General features: G+C 44.1%; 1 protein-coding gene across 2 annotated transcripts in view; it reads right to left on the reverse strand.

Moving 5' to 3' along the window:
- Positions 1-4,367: 4,367 nt before the first annotated feature.
- Positions 4,368-13,671, reverse strand: part of GRM3 (glutamate metabotropic receptor 3) — a 213,184-nt gene continuing 203,880 nt past the window's right edge. The window contains exons 6-7 of one of the 2 annotated variants that reach the window (XM_051853014.3): positions 6,357-6,458; positions 4,368-4,934 (exon numbers count right to left, since the gene is read on the reverse strand). In XM_051853014.3, coding sequence (XP_051708974.1) covers positions 6,403-6,458 — 56 coding nt within the window. In that variant the 3' untranslated portion in view covers positions 4,368-4,934; positions 6,357-6,402. The remainder of the gene's footprint in view (positions 4,935-6,356; positions 6,459-13,671) is intronic. The other variant, XM_017344334.4, reaches the window with a different exon arrangement.

Genomic DNA, 13,671 nt, shown 5'->3' on the forward strand with positions numbered 1-13,671 from the left:
TTAGCACCTTAAAAGCTGGTCAAGTCTGGAGAGGTGTGCAAGAGGAAAATAACCCTCCCCCTGCCCTTGATGACTAAGTTCCCTACTCAGAGAAAAACCAGACATTCTTCTGTTTTTTTTCTTGAAGTTCTGGGACTCCGTTATTGATATTGATTGGCAAATGATTAAAGCAAGTGAATTAGTTAAAAATAAATTTGCGAGATTAATTTTAAAAGATGCCTCCTGGAGTGAGCACCTGGCAAATCAGTTAGGATGCTGCTCCTTGGGATGCCTACATCCCATAACAGAGTGCCCAGGTTCTAGTCCTGGCTCTGCTTCTCATTCCAACTTCCTACTGTTGCACACTCTGGGAGGCAATAGGTGATGGCTTAAGTAGTTGGGTCCCTGCTACTCACATGAGAGACTTGAGCTGAGTTCTTGGCTTGCAGCTTTTGCCTGGCCCAGCCCTACCTGTTGTGGGTACTTGGGGAGTGAAACAGTGTATGCGAAGTCTCTGTCTGTCTTGCTGCCTTTCAAACAAGTGAAAAAGAAAAGAAAAGCTTTATCTCACTGGGGTTGATTTATCATTTATCTGGAAGTAAGGAAAATCTATTAAAAATCTATTAAATCTATTAAATTTTGTGCACAGATCCATTTAAAGTAACTGTATGGAAGAAGGGAATGGTAGTGCATAAAAATAGCTTCAGCATAGATGATTGAGCCCTGGCTCTGGGGAGGGTCCCCTGGTGTATCTGCATTCATTCAGACACAGTGCACCTCAGTGCACACACAGTCACCAAGTCCTATTTTAAGACGTACAGAACTGCAAAAGGCATTTCAGATACCTTTAAATGATTGATGGATCAGGAAACAGATCTCTGGTTTCCTTGAGCAAAATGTCCTAGTAAGGCTTTTAATTTTCTGAGATTTCCTTCATCTTATTAATGATTCCTGGAAGGAGCGTTCTGTCTACAGTAGCTTATGAATATTGGTAAATTTGGCTTGGGGGGGCAATATTTCTTTTGTCTCAGATGATTGACTTCAGATTACTGTTGGTTGCATTTCAAATGAAAGAGATAAACCAGGAGGGATTATGCAAATCAAAACCTCTGTTACAAGGTAGGCTGCAGAATCGCCTTTTCTGGTGTTTTGTCTTCCTGGCATCTCACAGCTCTCTCCAGAAGGACTCTGGGGCCTACAACCATCATGGTGGGTAGGTGAATGCAGCAGGGACTAGGGCAGGGTTGTGGCGCGGCAGGGCAAGCTGCTCTTACCATACCAGCATCCCATATTGGAGTGCTGGCTCAAGTCCTGGATGCTCTGCTCCAACGCAGCATTCCTACTGCTGTGCCTGGGAGTGCAGTGGACGATGACTCAAGAACTTGGGCCCTGCCATGCTTGTGAGAGAGCATGCTGGAGTTCCTGGCTCCTGGCTTGGGTCTGGCCCAGACCTGGTTGTTGGAGCCTCTTGGGGAGTGAACCAGCAGATAGAATCTCTCTGTCTGTCTGTCTCGTGCTATCTCTGCAACTCTGCCTTCCAAGTAAAAATAAATAAATAAATGGCTAAATGAATAAATCTTTTAAAAAATAAAAAAGCAGATACTAGTGAGAAAAAATAGAATCGAACACTGTGAAGGTGCACTGTCTGAATTACTTTTCCCCTTCTACTTCTCTGTGTGGTATACAAGCCAGCTAGCCTTGGGTTTGAAAATGGGACCCACTTTATATTCTACCATGATAAACCTGAGTTGGCAGGAAGATCTATCACTATCTAAAGGAGGGAGACCATAAGCAGCTCAGAAGCTGCAAAAACTCTGAAAAGCAGGATAATCAGGCACGTAATTTGGCTCTGATATGTTTTTTTATGAGTGAGATCTGTCATTCTTCTTGGGATCCTTAGTTTCAGGAAATTTTTGCAAAGATGTGTTGACTAAACCAGTTTTACATTCTGAAAAGAGGAAAGGTTATTACTAAGGTTTTAAAAAAACCAATTTGTTTGAAAAAGCTTATATAAAAATTATTTTATAGCTGCTACTTTCTATGCATATGTTGAATGGTCTCTTTAAAAATAATATTTCTCAGGAACTCATGTTAGATAATGCACTTTCCAATTAGAACAAGGCTCATAGCGAGGAAGGAAAAAATACTGACAGCTGCTAGTTAATGCATTTTGGTGTATTGGCAGGGTATGAAACATAATGGGATTGGTTCAAAACCCAGCCTTCAAAAAGAGTTTTCTCAAGATTCGTGTACAATAAGCCCAATTATCTTAAGATCCCGATCAGTTTGATTATTTGAGGCACAATCACCTGATACTGCCTTCCTCACACTGCACACCCTCTCCGTGGGCTGTTTATTTCCTCTCCCATCAGCCTTACCTCAGCCTTTATCCTGTGCAGTTGCTCGTTCTGAACGTACATAGAGCCTGCTCCTGCCGGTCCCAGTCCCAGCAGAATTCATTTTTGTCATTCAGTGCTGTCGAATCTGCTACCCAGCAGAGCCCACCACTCCCCAGACTCCAGGCTCTTAGTTGACTATGAGAATTCAGGGTGTATTGTGTACACCCTGGAGTGTATTGTGTCTTTGAGCATCTGGTGGGGTTGGGATGGATCAATGAGGATGCTGATTCAGATGCATCCAGAGGGAAAAGAAGAATTCCCAATGCCTGACTTTTTAATTTCCGTCATCTAGTCCTGTTGGCTTTTGTGCACCTGCTTATTATTTTTGGATACTTTAAAAATAGTGTCAGTATGTCTTGAATATTCAGGTCCTGCCTATTCAACCTGTGAGTCCTTTTTATCCCTGGTTTTCCTCCTCTTTCCATATGTAGTCTCTCTTGGTCTTTGTCTCCTTATTAAAATATTTCCAGGTCTTTTTGTTTCTTAAGGGCAGAGATTATGTCTTTTTTCATCTTTATTTCTGCCACATGACTGAATAGTGATCTTCAAAAATATATATCCACATCATAATTCCTTGAACCTGAGAATGTGAGTTTATATGGAAAAAGAGCCTTTGCAGATGTCAGTAAGGGTCTTGAGATGAGATCAGCCTGGTTTATCTAGGTGGGCCCTAGATCCAGTGATGAGTGTCATTGTAAAAGACATAGAAAGGGCAGACATGGGGAGAAGGGTTGTGAGGAGGGAGGCAGAGGTTGTAGTGATGTGGCCACAAGTCAAGGAAGCTGGCAGCCACTGGGAATAGCAGCATGGACTGGATTCCCCTTGGAGCCTCTGAGCGAGGTTGGCTCTAGTGACATCTTGCCTCCTGACTTCTGGCCACACTAGCTGTAAGACAATAAACCTTTCTTGTTTTAAGCCACCTGGTTAGTGGTAATTTCTTCCGTCAGCCATAGGAAATGAATGCATGCTCTCTCCGCGGTACCTGGAGTAGGATTTGGTAGATAAATTTTCCTACATTAATAAATGATTTGTAACTAGTAGCTTGGCAGAAACAGGACAGCATTTGGTAAGGATAAGCTGGTTTTAGCTTATCCATGCTTTTCCTGGTCACTCCCTTTATTCAGGATGGTGAAATACTCAAGTTGGGGAGAAGCCTGTGTGGCGGGGCATTGTGACTAAAACTTCAGGAGAGCATTAGGAGGGAAGGAATCTGTATGCTATGGCTGCATGCAGTGGTGAAGGGTGAATGTGGCTTTCCAATGGGATGACAAGAGGCTCACCCAGTCTCTTTTCCAGCAATTAAGGTGATTTTTAGAAGTGAGAGCATCAGCCCTCCCTGGCAAGCTGCAGTCCCTGTATTAGAAGGTGGGAAGTCCTTTCTTCTTGCCTCAGAACCCTGTTTGGGCATTTATGGGCTGTTAGAACCATGTGGTTAAAAAGCCAGTGTGTATGTTATCGTCAGACATGGAGATGGCTGTAGTTAGGTATTGCAGCCAGTCAGTTTCTGATCGTTGAGTCCTGTAAAGAATTCTAGATATGCTGCCAACTCCCCAGCAGGCAACAGCTGGAATTCAGGGTGTGCCTGGCTGTGAAGAGAAGCACAGTTAGACAAGATCTGTCAGTACTGAAAGTAGGAATGAAGGTGGCCTCGTAGTAAACACCTGGATTTGAGTCTTGGCTGGACTTCTGGTTCTTGTTTCCTGCTAGTGTACACACTCGAAAGCATCAGTGATGGGTCAACTAGTCAGGTCTTCACCACCCATGTGGGAGACCTGCACTGGGTTCCTTGTTCCTGGTTTTGGCCTGGTCCAGCCTCAGCCATTGCAGACATTTGGGGAGTAAACCAGCAGATGTGAGCTCTGTCATATCCCCCCACCACACACTTTCTCTCAAATAAATAATAGCATTAAAAACAAATAAATGATTTGAAGTCCACTTATTCAAAATACCATGAGTGATTCAAAAAGAACAAACCATTATCCACCATGCTGGAAAACCTTTAAGGTTTTATTCTCAACATCTTTACATTAATACAGATGCTTTTTATTTTGTGCTGAGAAAAACAATCTGTTACGCATAATGTAACTTTAATATACAACATAGAAACTCATCCTAGATTAGTTACAACAAGGACCTACAAAAAACTTCATAGGAAAAAAAGTTACCTAATATTGCCACCATATGTTTCTAGTAGACTGACCCTGTCAGACCCTGTCATCCATGCTCTGCTCTGTAAACAATGGTTATTTCCATTTTCAGGGGTGGGGGAGGGGTGGGGTTGTTAATCATAGGGGCACTAAAATCAGCCTAGAAAGTTCTAGCACATCACTAAATACTGTACAGTCCTCAAAAATAATTTATTGTACTGTTGCTAAAAAAAGGTGCTAGGGTTGCTCTTTTGCTCTTTTCCACACTCTGGAGCTGCACGTGAGCACATTTGTCTAACAGTCTACAAACACGACAACTGAACGGCAATTCACAATCACAGGGATGAGGTGGTGGAGTCGAGGACTTCCCGCCCATTGCACACGGTTGGCACATATGTGCTCGCGGGGGCTGCAAAACAGAAGGGCACAGAAGCTCAGAGTTAGGCAAGGGGCCACAAATGTAACGGCACCGATAATCACAAACACTGGGTTAAAATTAAAGGCTCGTTTCAACTTGTCTTTCAGAAAATGGTAAATGATGTGATGCCACAGCTGTCAGCTTTCTAAATATGTTTTGTGCAAGGTTGCTTTATACCCTGGGGCATTCCTTCTCTACTTTCATACCCCTTGGAGAGAACTTACATTGAAACAAGAAAATTTATTATTAAAAGAAGTCACTTATGGGTTAAAAATTACCTTTGGTCCTTTATGAACTGGTTAAAATACAATGTACAGAATTGAAAGCTCAATGTGATTTTATTACTGATTATTAAATTATCCACTTCAATACTCTAATTAGTTTTGTTTGGTCTGGTTACGGATGGCTCTTCTGTGGCTCATCTGTGAACTCTGCTGCCTTAGAGATGGTCTGTAATAGTATCATTGTTCAGGTGGAAAACCCCAGTGAAAATATTAGCAAGGGAGGTGGTACAGAGAGCTTCAAAACATTCTAGAGAAGGAAGATATGCCATAGGGGCGATACCCTGATTAACAGCAATAGGGTCAATGCTGTTACGGTGTATGTAGAATAGGGTTATGTATATTCATCTTTTTATGACACTTCATTTTCCCTGATACAATTCTTAGCTATTAACTTGTTGGTAAAGTTTTGTTTATATGGGAAATCTAGGTACAGAGCAGTTGTATGTGTTGTTCCCCATTCTCCTCTGGAGAAAACCTTGAAGCCAAGAGAAGATGTTAAAGAAGTGAACGTCCACTGCTGTTAAGGTCTTTCCGCATCCTAGCTCTTGGCCTGGTTCTCTGGATACACTCTGACCAGCGGGAGCTTATTATCTAGGCTACTTGACACAGATCAAATTGCCCAGTCCTCTGTCCTACACTTTAAGGGCATATTCTTCAGTTAATTAGCAAATAAACTAATTTCATCCTAAATGTTCAAGCCTGATGATGGACATACTCTTGCCCCATAAACCTGCGTAGGAATTTCTGTGAACAAAAAGATGTAATGGTTATGAAGTGTGAGGTGGTGTACCATTCAGTAGGGGAGTTCTCACCATGGTCGTGGCCCTAGAGGTACACTTCTAGAGGGACTGCAGCCCCTCACATTTAATTCGTTTACTTGGCTTGTATGGGAGCATACCTATGAAGTCAGTTCAGTGACTTCCTGAAGTTACTGTGGAGTCAGGTGGCATACTAATAACTCTTTTGGAGTTTTTTCCCCTCTAATGATTGTTAGGATCAGATTCAGTTTTATTTACATTATGAGCTCCTTAAATCTACTATGTCTTTGCAGCCAGTGATGCCATAATATACACATCGTGGAACTGCTAGGATGAAGAAATTTTTAACACAATGTGTGCTAGATAAATACCTGATGGACAGTAGTCAGGATAAGAATTCCAAGTGTGAGGGCGTCACTAGGTTCTTTGCAAAGTGTTTTCATATACTTTATCTAATTCCAGCTTCATCAAAGCTAGGTGAGGTAAGAGAAAGAATAAGACGAAGTGAAATTCAAAATTGATGAGGTCACTCGAGATGTAGGCGAGCACCACAGGTGATCCAGCATGAGCTGGTTCTTCAGCCCCCTTGCATCCCGCTGCTGCTGTAACATCTGCACGCAGCAGTTCAACAGACATTTTCAAATCGGTGGCCAAGCAGAACTCTTGCTTCCCTAACCTGTCCCCATTTGTTGTTCATGTCCTCGGTCACTGGTCTCAAGTTATGCTTCGTTCTTTTTGTCTCTCTACCCCTCTACCCATGTCAAACCTTTAACCAGGCCCCATTAATTCCTCTTCCACACCTAAGCACTTTGATCTCTGCATCCACTGCCTCGCCCAGGTCACCATCGTCTTTCTCCTGAACATCGCAACAGCTGCACTACTGGCATTGCTGGCCCTACTCATGCCAGCTTGCAGGTGCTCCCTGGACAGCGATGGGAGTCTTCTCAAATGAAGTCCCCTGTCTTCCCTTTGCGATCTATCTCCTTGCTCTGGCTTATAAATCCCAGTGGTATCTGCCTGTGTTTATCTCCTTCCACGTTTTTTTCTTCCCTTTTTGGTTTTTGTCCTCAGAGTCTGTTTCTGAACTCTGAATTTGCAGCAGCTGCCTCTGCCAGGGAGGTTCTTCCCTCTGATCTGCACACGCCTGGCTCCTTCTTGTCCCCCATGTCTGAACAGCCACTTCTTCAGAAAGGCCATTGTCGGGCCACCAAATTGATCTCAAGTTTCAGTTTGAAACCTTGGCCTAGCCCAGTGGTTGCTGCCTGTTTTCTGGCTTGTCACCCTTATGTTACTAGCAGTATCCTCCATTCTCAACTAGAACATGCAGGAGCTTTGTTTCAGTATTTTATCCTTAGTGGTGCTCATGGCTTAGCCCCTCTGTGAAATGAGTCCTGAAAGCCCATGCCAACGTTTGCATGCCCAAGAGTGAGGAAGCCCAAGGACGTCTCAAGAAAGAAATCATCTTTTAACCTGAGACAGTGACCAAGGATGTGAGGCCTGTGGGCAGCCTTCCTTCAGGTTAGGGGAGCCCGTCTGCTTCTGGAGCCCGATGGTCCCAGCGGCCATCAACCACCTCCGCAGAAAGAGCTGGCCCGGGGCTGAGCTCCCCAGGCGTGCTGCCTTTGGCATTTTGACTAATACCTTTATCTTTCCCAGGATCAGGGTTTATTATTTCTGCGAAGCCTTTTCATTTCCAGGGGTTAAGGAGGAGGAAGGACGTGTCACGGGGCTGAGTCCAGGAGCACAGAGGGCTGGCATGGGAGCGCCCGCTCCTGTGTACCTCAGACGAGCCCAACACCCTTGTGCCCTGCAGTTCTCTGGATTGTTAGAAACGTGCTCCTGTGTTCCACTCCTACTGTGGAACTTGATGTCCTTCTATTCTTTGAGGTGCGCTTTTGCCATCTACTTGCTCACTGCGTTCTAATTTCTTAAAGACGGAATGTATTTTGACTAGCATGGTAAGAAGTACTGGTGCTACAAGGGCTAGCTATAGGAAAATCCTGAGGTTTTAGTTTAAAATACTATCCTATCATGCACCCTATGGACATCATTATGGAAGTTTCAAGAATAATTTTGAGTCATCTGCTTGCTCTATAGGGACATGAAAGGGAATGCCCTATGTCAGAATGCCTAAACTCTTTGAGAGGAAGATAATAGAAATTCAAGGTTTTCTAACAAGAAATAACAGCAGCAAAGACACTCAGGAGACTCTCTGCAGCTGCTTTCCCCTCAAACCTTTTGAGTGTGATGAAGGGAACTTTAACTTCTATTTTTCTGCTTCCCTTTTATTATTTTATCTGTAGCTTTTGCCAGTGTACTTTGTTATGTAAAAACATATTCTCATTTTTGCACACGCTGTGAATATAGTGGAGGAAATTATAGTTTTATGAGTTTACTATCTCAATTACTTTGCATTTCATAAATATTTTACATATGCCTCTCATATTGGTCCATCTGTTATTCCCCAAGGTACAGTATGTGGAAGAACAAAGTAATAATGTGTGTGTGTGTGTGTGTGTGTGTGTGAGAGAGAGAGAGAGAGAGAGAGAGACGGACGAGCTTTTGCTAGTATTCTGATGAAATTCTCACCAGATTTTTCATGGGGAAAGGTTAGCCCACCTTCTTAAGTGCGCTTAAGCAGATTTCTATAATCATCCTTTGTGGCAGAAATGAGAGGCACACAGCTCATTCTTGGTTCCTGGGGCCCAGGGTGAGCAGAAGCTGTTAGTTTCCTTAGACTCAGCTGTGCTTTTGACATTTAAAGTGAACACGGAAGATAACTGAAAAAGACCTCGTCACTTCCACTCTTCCACAGCCTAGTTTGCTTCATGAACTTGGCGAAGCACTAGAGATCAGCGCAGCCAAGTGACACCTTTGTGTCTGTGAGATCCACTTGTCTTCCACCAGTAATGCACAGGCTAGCCAGGCTTTCCCAAAATGACTCTGTTTTTTTTTTTCCAGGTAACTGGGCCCTTATCAAGGCTAAATGTACTTATATAATATGTTTTTATGGATGCCAAGCTTGTTAGTTCAGTGGCTGAGCCAGGTTCCTGAGAATCAGTGTGTTACTGTTACTGTATAATGTATCACACTTGGAAAGGAAGAAAGCAAACATTTCAAGAGAATGGACATCCCACTTTGCCCCCATCTGTCCTATTTCGTTGCTCCTGGTGACCCCAAATGGGTTTTCCCAGGATGTCTGCTTGTTTGGATATTTGGATGTTATGGTCATGGGATCCATTTTCCACCAGCTGTGTGGTGTCTTTCCTTTCTGCTTTGTCACTGGACCCTTTTCTTATGCATCACCTCCATTTCACTTGTGCTATGGTGCCTGGTCCCACTCGGGAGATGCCCATCTATCTGTTAATATATGTTGCCTGGGAGGATGATGACACTGCTGGCCACTGGTCTGGGAGCCTTGCTGCATCAGGGACTCCACAGTGGAGGACATAAGAAACAGTGATCAGAAGGGGCTTCCTCTTTGTGACTTAACTAATGGACTCAAGCTGTAAGATTTAAGAGGAAACCATATTCAGTTATGCTGTGGGGTACACATCTGATCTGCAAATGCCAGATTTGGTTTCCAAATGTGGAGTCAGAACTGTGGGAAAGCGAAGGCTTATTCTTTCCATGATTCTTTTCTTGTGAGACAAGATTCATGGAAAGAGAAAGTAGGTCAGAGCCAATTTTATGACCCAAGTACAACTTAATTACCTTATCTATGGGAGGTTCACTTGGTCTTCGGCTAAACACCTCACTGATTATTGCCACATGAAAGACACATGATTTTTTTTGTCTTTTTCATTTTAATCCTTTCCTCCCTCCCTCCCTCAAAAAGTGCAAAACCAGATATGCAGTGAATAATTCATTAATGAAAGGTCTCAGTAATTTCTGTGCTGTTCTGCCCAGTCCACGTCCTTCTTGCCCCCTCTTGGTTGCCTGTCATCTCTGGTTTCTCCTCCTCTTTACCCAAACGTGGTTTTAGACAAAGGATCAGAAACTTCTTCACCCTGAGGCCAAGGCACGGATTCTGAGAGACCTGTGGGCAGCCCTTCTGGAAGATCCTGCCTCTGTGTGTGCAGCTGCGTTGTGGGGACCATGAGGGTGTCGGATGGACGTGGTTTATCATGGTGAACTCCTCAACATGGAGCTTTTGGGACGAATGCAAGCCTGTCACCCACGCTGATAGAACAAGATGCCATCAGGGGTGGACACTTTTTAAAAGAAATCCATTGACTCGCAGATGCTGAGATCCTCACTGTCATATTAGAAGTTGAATTTTGTAACTGAACTTGGGCAGAAAATTCAGAGGGGCCGAGGAGTGATATAGCAGCTTTTCAGAGTTTCGGCTGTGACTTCAGTTACCAAATTCTTTAGGTATCTAAGAGGTTAAGGCTCCAGTTTTCTCATCTAGAAATATTATTAGAATAAATGATCCTTAGTGGCCCTTCCAGCTCCAGGCTCTAGTGGGCTGCATTTGATTAGGGAAACTCTAGCAAAATAAGGGCTTGAAAAGAGCAGTTGTGAGACATCCAGTGGCAGTGTCAATAGAAGAGAAGAGAGGTGCTAAATATCAGCTCACTGTGCATACAAGGCTTCCTGCCATACCTGGAGACTCTCTAGCCCCCTGCTGTCATGAGGAAGGACGTGCAAGAGGATGGAACAAACTTCCTGGAGGTGCTGTGGCTTTTCAAAGGGGGCAAGTGTGTTGACGTGTATCTGAACCGGATGCCTTCAGTACCTCTGTCTGGAAGCAGATGGCTTCACTTGTCGAATACCATAGGTTCCATCTTGCATTGTCCACTGAGGATCTGGGTGCATTACTTTCTAATGCCCGTGGCTAGGAAGCCTGTTGATTCAGTCTGGGCTACCAAATAACTTGCTAGTTTTCCTGGCTAGGCCAGTGTGTGGTGTGATTATGGGACTCGCTGTCTTCAGAGGCTTGGTCACTTACACTACAAGTGTGGCCCTCGTGTGCTTGTTTTCTGTTGGAAATTATGCTGTGACTCTATACTGCTGCTTGATTTTTTATCATGTAAAAGTTCTATATAATAAAGAATAATTCTGTTAATTGAGCAGTTCACAAATTGTAACCTAGACAAGTAACTTTCTGAATAAGGTTTTGCAGAGGCAATCAGTCTGCATATGCCTACAGCTCCCCAGAGACCTGAATCCAGGCATCATTAGTTAGCAGAAGCCTCTTGGAAAGATTGCTACAAGTGAGAGGATCACACAGCCCTCTCGGACCAAGTGTAGGTAGGTGACAGCTGTGGAGACAAAGGGTGCGCCTCGTTTCTCACCTCTCTCTCTCCACGCTATGCAGATACAAAGTCGTATTAGTGCCAATATTCTGACCCGCATGGTTCCTATAAGGTTTATGCTGCAAACCTCACAGGCGTGCCTAGCTTGTCTGCTTCAGTGATGTGCGGTTCCACTTGTACTGCCAGTGTACAGTCTTGATCGACTGTCCTTGGGAAGCGGCCCTGGGAAGACCTTTGACCTCTGCTCCTTTTCATCCATATACAAAGGATGTTTGCTTATGTGTGTGGGTGTGGGAGCAGCATTAGAAGCAAGAGTCCAGGACTGCAAGGTCTCTGGGTTATCCTGCTGTGGGAAGGAGCGTGCTTACTTTTAGCGTATGCTTTCCAAGTGGCCTGCTGCTTCTGCGCTGAACTTTTCCTTGAAGGGGTGCAGAAACAGATCGGAAAGAACAAGGAGGCCGCAGAAAGTTCATGGAAAAATGGAATCAGAAGGTAATGCTGATTTTCCCTGAACTCTTGGACACCTCCCACCCCTTATAACGATAGGTATTCAGGGCATCACTCCTCGAGTGAAACCAGTGCCTGGTTCCTCTGCCATGGTCCTCCCTGCACTGCACTGATATCAGCAGATGCAGCACACCAGGATGTTTTGTGCTGAAGTTCTCAAAATATTTCCCTTGGAGCACTTCCACTGGCCCAGCTGGGGCATCTGTTAAAACCAGATTTCTGGCCTTTGCCCGAGACCACAAGAATCGGAACATCCCGGGTGGGGCCAGAGACTCTCCATTTCAAAGAGGCCTTTTTTTTTTTTTTTTTTTTTTTGGTACACAAATATTTGGGAACTATTTATCTATGGATAAACTTAATGGAGAAGGGTTAAGGTTTTATTTATTTTCATTATTCTGATTCCCACTGTATCATTAATCAGATACAACTTGTTCTCTTTTGCACATAACAACACATAAAACATTTCTCAAACAGTTTTCCAAGATATCCTAAACCATGTTCTTTCTTCTAAGCCTGCTTCTGAGTTTGTTTGTGCTTCTCCATCCCTTTGGGGCAGTTGTTTGAAAACCCGATACCAAGGCCCCTTGTGCTATTAACCATCTTAGCTGCTGTCAGGAGGCTCTTCGTGGCTCCAGAGTGATGTGAGATTTCTCTCCTCTGGCCAGAGAATTAACCGGGGATTACTGGGTTGTTCCTTCCTCTCTGGGTGACTTCTTGGTATCACATGGGATTAAGTGTGTCAAGTAGCTTTAATCCCTGATGAGAGTGCAGAAATGGATTAATTCAGGATTTGGAGAGTGTGGCATAATAAAAATAGACAGATTTTTTGACAGCTTGATGCATGTCCCTGCCCTTGAATCTGGGCCGGCTCTGTCATAACTTTAATGAAGAAAAATGGTACCAGTTACATATGCCAGCTCCCTAGCCAGGCCAGAGTCTACTTGGCCTCTTATGGATCATGTTCTCTGGGAGCCCACATGGAGAGGCTTCCTACCAAGGTGCCAAGGCTAGGAGTGGAACCATCGTGGAACCTCCCAGTCAGCTCAACCACAGAAGGACCCCGTCAAGACCTCCTGAAGCAGATGAACAGCCAGCCCAGCCCTGCCTGAATTCCTGACCCAAGATTCTGGGAGAGGTGATAGAAGAGTTGTTGTAAACCACTACATTAAGGGAGGCTTGTTGTGTGTGCGTAGATAACTAAATGTGGAGGGGAGGGCGGTAATCCTGTTGTCACGAGCTTACCCTCATCTATACATGGGGTTGTTATTATCTGATGTCTAGAGTGAGTGAGTCTGAAAACCTGCGGCAGCACTGCTAACAAAAGGTCTGCATGTCCCACATCGGCATGTTTGGCTGCTGACTCCAGCAGACCCTGGGAAGCAGCAGTGATGGCTCAGGTAATTGGGTTCCTGTCATTCATACAGGAAACCCAGATTCCATTCTTGGCTCCTGGCTTTGGTCCCTGCACAGCTCTGGCTGTAGCAGGCATTTGGAGGATAAACCGGCAGATGGTAAAGAGGTCACTCTGTCTGCCTTTGTCTCTCTACCTTTCTGATCACACATCAGTAGTACTCATAAAAACTTGTCACCCACTGTAATAAAGTGCCAGCATGACACCTACAGAATAGCATTTTATGTATAACTGGAGTAAAATACATGTTCACCTAAACTCAGAGCAGCTTAGGGTTTTTTTTTTCTTGAGTTAGAAAACAACATAGTTCCTAATATCTCAGGGAGTGATGGGTATAAACTGAGCTGTGTATGTAATGGAGGAAACAGACACTGAGATGTTAAATGGGTTGCTGAAGCTCCCACCACAGGGAGTCAGTAACATATCCACATTGAGACTGGTGGCTTTCAAAGGCAATAAACACATTTTACCTGGGCTTGGTGCACACATGTACGAGAGTCTTTATGA

The sequence above is a fragment of the Oryctolagus cuniculus genome, chromosome 16, assembly GCF_051225735.1.
Source record: "Oryctolagus cuniculus isolate XC-2025 breed Fujian yellow rabbit chromosome 16, ASM5122573v1, whole genome shotgun sequence".
Classification (NCBI taxonomy): Eukaryota; Metazoa; Chordata; class Mammalia; order Lagomorpha; family Leporidae; genus Oryctolagus; species Oryctolagus cuniculus.